The sequence below is a fragment of the Ammodytes marinus genome (assembly GCF_949987685.1).
Source record: "Ammodytes marinus genome assembly, chromosome: 10".
In the NCBI taxonomy this organism is placed as follows: domain Eukaryota; kingdom Metazoa; phylum Chordata; class Actinopteri; order Uranoscopiformes; family Ammodytidae; genus Ammodytes; species Ammodytes marinus.
The window spans coordinates 23,396,005-23,403,120 of NC_137214.1; the positions used below are offsets into that span (position 1 = coordinate 23,396,005).

Genomic DNA, 7,116 nt, shown 5'->3' on the forward strand with positions numbered 1-7,116 from the left:
TGGCCGGCTGTTTGTGATTACCCACACACTGCAAAAAATGACCAACAGAGCAAACCATTTGGTCTTCAAATCATCCTCAAAGTCCAACCCCAAATCCATCCAAAAATTAAATAAAAAATATTCATACCAACAGATTAGTAAGGAATAGTCTCACTAGTTTCTTGACATTTTGACAGTTTAGGTTTTTTTTAAGGAGCAAGTGGCAATATCTTGAACAAGTAGGAATAATGCAAATCACACTCCAACTAAAGTATCAAGAAATATTCCTGAAACACATGAAAACGGTACAGTTATCTCACCCTCAACTCTTGCTCGCTCCCATTTTTAAGGAAAAAAAGAACATGTTTCGTGGCACTTCTCCTCCTAATGACTTGCTAAGGTGGTTATTTTTTGCAGTGCAGGTAGGTATTAGACTGGTCTGTCCACGGCGTATTGGCATGCGCTCAGATTGGCCGGATTCTGCACACTGGCGTATCCAAAACTCGAGTGCTGCTTGGCTTTCAGTCTCAGACTGGCCAGACTGGAGTTACAAGTGTCCCTGTACACGTAGGGAGGGGTCGGAGGGGCGTAGGGGCATGTCGGCGTGGGCACACCCGAGTTGAGCGACGGGTTACTGAGGTTGTTCAAGTTATTGAGGCTGTTGAGGCTGGAGCCCGGTACGCCCGTCACCCCCGACGGCACCATGCCGGAAGTCATGGAGGATATGGAGTTGGGCGGCGAGAACATGGTCTGCGAGGACAAGGGGTTGACGTTCATGGAGTTGAAGAAGGGGAAGCTTTTGGTGGAGAGGGAGGCCGACGTGAGGCCCTTGGCGGCCCAGTTGTTGTACGTGTAGCTGGGGTACATGTCCTCATAGGGCTGCATGAGTCCGTTGAACTGCGGGCCGAAGCCGTTCTTGCAAAGCTCGGCTTGTTGGTTCCTTTCCCGTTTCCTCCACTTGGCTCGCCGGTTCTTGAACCAGACCTATCGAGCAAAGGAAATGACAGTAGGTTAGAATTAATTGTTCAGTTTTATTTAATTGTCAAAGTGTGGGTATATTCTTCTATTTTAATATCAGAAACACCATCTTTAGTGCAACATTTTAATATTTTTTCAAAAACTAAATGACCGTCTACTTCACACGCGTAATGAGCCATTGCTTTCCTAAGGCAGACTATCCCGCTTTGATTCCGTCTTTATCTGAGCAGAATACACACTGGGGCTGTCACTGCACCGTCTTAATGTGGGAGGAGGATGTGTATTCCACCAACACGCTGACCTTAATCACACAACAGCAGGGCGACGACTCGCAAAATACAAGCTTTGCACCTCTTTCACACGAGCCGGGGAACACGAGTGGTATCTGCCATCAATGTATGTCAATAGCCTCAACTGTTAACAGCGCAATAAATGTGTAATTACGCCTAATAGGCAAACAAGAAGACAACAAAATGGTGTCTAATTTTTTTTTAAGGAAATGACTGATATGATTAACAATGTGCCGTGAAACACGAATGAAGTCGTGCTGAAATAGTTTATTTTGCATTGTGCATCAGAGGATTGGAATTATATTTAGACTATTAGATAAACACATACAATCTAATTTAATTGAGCTTGAACCAGCAGTGTATTTAAACAAGACTCTGATTATTTGTTTTCCAGTGTCATACATTGTTTTCCAGGAAATGCCAGCCGTGCGTAATGTTTGGTGTCCGAGCGCAATAATATTAAGGTATAAGGGAACTTGTGGGTTAACCGGACAATTGGCACAAATTACCCGCCGACATTATACACAGGAATTGTTATTGTGTGCGCCCGAGGGAATACTCACCCTGACCCGGGCCTCTGTGAGGTTGGTCCACACAGCTATCTCCTCCCTTGTGCTCATGTCCGGATAACGATTCCTCTGGAAAGTGGCCTCCAGCTCCTGCAGCTGCTGGCTGGTGAAGTGCGTCCTCTGCCGCCGCTGCCGCTTCTTCTTGGGGTCATCTGAGGAGTCGTCGTTGTTGTTGTTTTTAGTTTGGTTCTTTTCTTTTTCTGTCAAAAGAGAAGAAGTGGATTGAGTCAGAGCCAGGCGGATTAAAGGCCTGTGTGCTATGAGAGGGAGGGGGGAGGGGGGAGGAGGAAGAGAAAATCATGAGACCACACGACACTGTTGGGAGATGGATGAGCTTGCCACAGCCTGACTTCATTGATAAAGAATGCTCTTATTCATAAAATAAACCCATATCCATCTTTTATTATTTATTTTATTTATATATATTTAATCTTATTACCCTTTGGTTTAATCTTGACACTTGTGTGGTATCAGTAAACGCCTGACTTATTTTACTTTACACAATTCCAGCTCTTTTTACATAACACAAAAACTTTTAACGGCAACACACACACACACACACACACACACACACACACACACACACACACACACACACACACACAGCCAGTGTCAAAACGAATAGTCTGTGCGTAAAATGAAAGCTGCAATGGCCTTTCTGCCTGCATGTCAATTAGCTCCTTTTACATTGCCTAATCTGAACCATCTTTTTTTTTTTTTTTTATAACAAGAAGACATCTGTGTCGCCTGGCTGAGAGAAACATCTGCACCCCCGGGAGGCGGGCGGTTCTCTTACCGACAGACTCCGGGCTGGACGTGTCCGACACCGAGTGCACCTCTAGCCGGTGTTTAGAGTCCACAGACCGCTGCAACGGCTGTAAAGTAGATGCCATCGCCAGCGCCGTGTGGTGTGTGGAGGCAAGTTTATTCCCTGTTATGTGGTGATGGTCTATGTTTAATGGATCCCTCATAGAGTTCATCGGTGAAAGGAAAAAAAAAAAAAAAAAACTGGCTGTCGAAATCAGATTAAGTCCTCTTTAGTAGCCTACAACGACGATACGCGGGAAGTCCGTCTGCGGAATGTGTTCAGTTCTCCCAAATACAAAAAGCCCACAGTAGAGCCGATCCTCTTGCGGTTGACGTGAAGACCTCTTTCTGCTTTAACCGGAAAAACGCTTTAAAATAAACCAGTGAGTGCTGCCATACCAGCATCGGTGGTAAACAGTGGCTACCTCGGCTGACTGTCAAGAGTGACAAGGACAGGTAGGTGATATTAGATCCAGAGGCATACACACACCACACAGCTCTGTGCATTTCAGCTGCTGCCTATCCAACTGCGCCTCTCCCTAGACCTCCACGTCACCATGTTGCGCCCGCCCATATTCTCTCTGACAGGCACATCCATGTGGACATGACGGTGGGCCCGACCAACCCGGAGCAGAAACGAGATATGTGTAGCCAACATGTTTATGCTTATATTTTCCTTTCCCAAATAAAAGCATGTAAAGAGAGATGGGGACGCACGGCGTACCCGAGGTGCCATTGCGCATGCAGCAGCCCAAGACCAAATAAAAATGAAAATAACAGTTTGGCCTCATTTTATGAGATGGGTCCAGTGGCCCAGTAAAACGATGCCGTTCTATTGATACCCACGCTGAGCCTCGTGCTCTCAGGCTATGCCACTGCAGTTTACTCAGGGACTCAATGTGGATAAAGCAAGCCATCGAGAGTATTGAAAGCCGTATGAAAAAAAATATATGTGCACTGTAAACACAACAATCCGCTACTGCGCAATGATACATGTGCAAGGACAGGAGATTAAAAAGGGAACGTGAATGTAACATTAAAATGTCGTAGCCTGATTCAAAAGTGTCTGTGCGGACTTGTCAAACTGACGCTAACTGCCAGACACGTACAGTATATTAAAAGGAGCACAAGTGCAGCTGGTGCAGCTCATACGCGTGCTGGATGCATAACTTGAGAATCGTGTATTCATTTAAAGTCAGTGAAGTAAAGGGAAGAAAACAAAAAAAGGTGGTTGAAACGAGACAAAAGGCAAACATACCACTGAAGTATAATCCTTAGATCCCACTTGATTCTTAGGGAGATGTCTATAGTGCGTATCCATTACGGTCCAAAAACGTGACCAAACCGGCCCAAGGTGATTTACTATCCGTTACATCCCTATGTGCTGTAGCCTATATGCTCGGGAAAGGCATTTGTCAGTCATACCAGTTGTCAAATGAGGCATTCCTCTTGATCTCCACAGAGTGAAGGTTCAAATATCCATTAAATCAACCCCAGCGGAGCCGCAGTTACCCACGCAGACTCAGTTTATTGACGACGGATTACTGTATCTGGGTGCTTAACGGGATATCTCTCCTCACTTTGCGTTTGGACTCCTCAGCCAGCACCCCTGTGATTTTTTGTTAATCTGATAAGACTCTCATTTGTTTTAAGAATTTCTGAAGGAGGACTTTTAATGAATTTGATCTGATATGCCAGCACATTTTTTATTTGTATTTTTTTTCCAAACTAGAATTCCCTAAAGATTGTGAAGCGTTAAGGCAAAGTAAACATGTCTAATTAAACAAAGGCGACTTTAATTATCAAGGTGCGAGATTGAGGGTGGAGAAATGTCAACTGGGTAACAGGTGATTGAAGTAATGCGCTGCTTTGTGTGGAGAGGAGGACGCATTCACGCCAATTATAGTGCATCACAGGTCTATACTCTTTACGTTCTATGGCCACAGAAAAGTGAAGAGGAACTTTCATTGTTGATGATCATTGTCTGGTAGTGTTTTCCTCACCACATAAGAAAGTGAGTTCATCATCGTCATCATCATCATCATCATCATCATCATCATCATCATCATTGTCATCATCATTATGAAATTACACACTCTCCAAAGTCCACGTGGCCAGGCGGACGCCCCGATCAGCCAGCACATTTGGTTTTGGCGGTGTTAAGAAGTTACTGGGCTAATCCCGTGAAAGCCCCCGATATATGAATACCAGCAGACCATAGACTGCGACACACACACACACACACACACACACACACACACACACACACACACACACACACACACACACACACACACACACACACACACACACACACACACACACACACACACACACACACACACACACACACACACACACACACACACACACACACACACACACACACACACACACACACACAAACAGCTTTATCAAACTAGGGAGCCAATCATCTCAAACCGAGCAATAAAACCTTGTTTGGATGGTCTTGCTGTAAATCACTTAAGATGATGCAGGCGCTAAAACCTAATCACTCATGTATAATTTAGTTGTAAATTATTTATTCTCACTAATGAATACCCTTATTCCAATTTGCAGTCACTAGAAGGCAGTCTAAGATACATTTTATTTATTTATGTGCCTTAAAAATAATAATGCGAATTAGATTGGCAAACTTCTAAAAAATATGTTTTATATTTCTGAATTAGGATAGTATTTTAATCAATAACAACACAAGCACGTCTGCTTTAATGGCAAGCAGCGATCAGTATGTTGCTCTTTTTTTATTATACTTTCCAGCCGTATTGTAGCCTAATACTAAACTTGAAGTGGATTATCAGTTTCCTCTTCATTTCTACCTTCTGAATGCTTTATCTTTCTTCTGCGGATTACTGCGCGCAATGGGCCTCCGCCGTAGAGGGCCATTAATTAGCAATTCAATCAATATAGGGCAAGACGACAAGGCTTCTTTTTTTCTCTTTTACATGGGATTAAGGAGACATCAGATTCCATTATGAGTATATTCCTCCTCACGAATGGGCTTTCATTATACATTTAGTTTTCCCCGGAGTCAATTCCAACAAGCGCCGCATAAATTATACAGCAAAACAGTTGACGCTGGTGTGTCTCAATCTCTTATTATCTTATTATTCTTAATCAATGGTCGTTCACACGGCGCCCCGTCCACTATGGGCTAAACGAAACGGAGTGAAAGTTATCGGTTATTCGTTTAAGACCCTAACAAGACCTAATGTCATTTCCCTACATTATTGGAGATACATTAAAACATATTTTTCTTTAGTCTCTTTTTGGGTTTTGGCCGTATACCTAATTAAGGGCGGTGTGATGCCGTTAATATAATCAAAAATGCTCGTCGAGTATATAACCACTTAGGAATTATTTTATTTGCAACAGTCCCCCCCAGTAATTTGTAAATAGAACGGCTTGATAATATGTTAATGTTCATCTTTATCCATATATCTTAATTACAACAAATGACCTCGCTGCTGAGATGTCACCCGTGTCAAATCCTAAAGGTGATGCTCTGTGTATTCTGCCCGCCTGCAGCTGCACAGCCACGTCCCACCACCAGGTGTCCCTCTAACACAGCGTACAACCCCGTCACCTGCCCAACACTGAGGAGCAAACAGGCCAACATATATCTGAGACCACTCAACTGAGTTTTGAACAAACCAGTGAAAACCACTGCAAAAAAAAAGTATCTGCAGGAATCAAAGTAGTTTTCGTTTTTGTAATTATATATTTTGAACTTGCTTTAAGAACCTCACCACATTCAAAACTACACATTGGAAACAATCAGCTCACTAACTATTGCCACAACTCCGATTTTTGTCACCTCTGAAGAATGCGAATACATACAATTAAAAATTGTAATAACATTAATTCAGTATTACCTGTAGCCCAATTAATACATATTCAGTTTGAAACGCAACACAGATGAACCCTTAGTACATGTAGCCTATTAGTGCTAAGTGCCGTTGTTGTGCAAATAAGATAACATAGACTATATGATTTTTTTTTATTATGTTGGCCTACATTTGAAGAGACAATGTATCTAATATATTAAATCAATTTTTTCGTTTATTTTTTTCCTTCAGTGATCGTTTGACTCATTTGGATCAGTTACTCACCTATTTGCGCGCAGGTGGTGGCCAGTTTGCGGCAGTGGGAGTCCATTATGGCAATTGAAGAAAACCGCTTCTGTAAAAAAATAAAAAGAAAGACAAAAGAGCCACAATTAGCCTTTAAGACTGGTAAACAACCCCCTGTAACGTTCACTGACACACAGCACCGTCAGTCATTTATGGAGTAAACATTAATACCAAAAGTATTAGGAGTAATGTGTTCAAAGGTTCAGAATAAGAGTTCAAGGGAAAAATATATATACATAAACAATGTAAGCTAAGTAAATGCATTAAAAAATATAGCCTATGCATAGACCAATTTCAGCGGCGGTGCACTGCAGCCATGCGCAAATATGTGCATTTTTT

General features: G+C 42.7%; 1 protein-coding gene across 2 annotated transcripts; it reads right to left on the reverse strand.

The window, feature by feature from the left end:
• Nucleotides 1-408: 408 nt before the first annotated feature.
• On the reverse strand, nt 409-6,820 carry pitx2 (paired-like homeodomain 2; the record flags this gene model as incomplete). Of its 2 annotated transcripts, none has more annotated exons than XM_080035080.1 (3): nt 6,757-6,820; nt 1,811-2,016; nt 409-963 (listed from the first exon to the last, which is right to left on the reverse strand). In XM_080035080.1, exons 1-3 carry the CDS (start codon nt 6,800-6,802, stop codon nt 409-411), a joined length of 807 nt encoding a protein of 268 aa, XP_079891206.1. In that variant the 5' UTR covers nt 6,803-6,820. The 2 variants fall into 2 exon arrangements, with proteins under 2 accessions (XP_079891206.1, XP_079891205.1); XM_080035079.1 differs by lacking the exon at nt 6,757-6,820 and adding an exon at nt 2,613-2,916.
• Between the last annotated feature and the right edge of the window lie 296 nt (nt 6,821-7,116).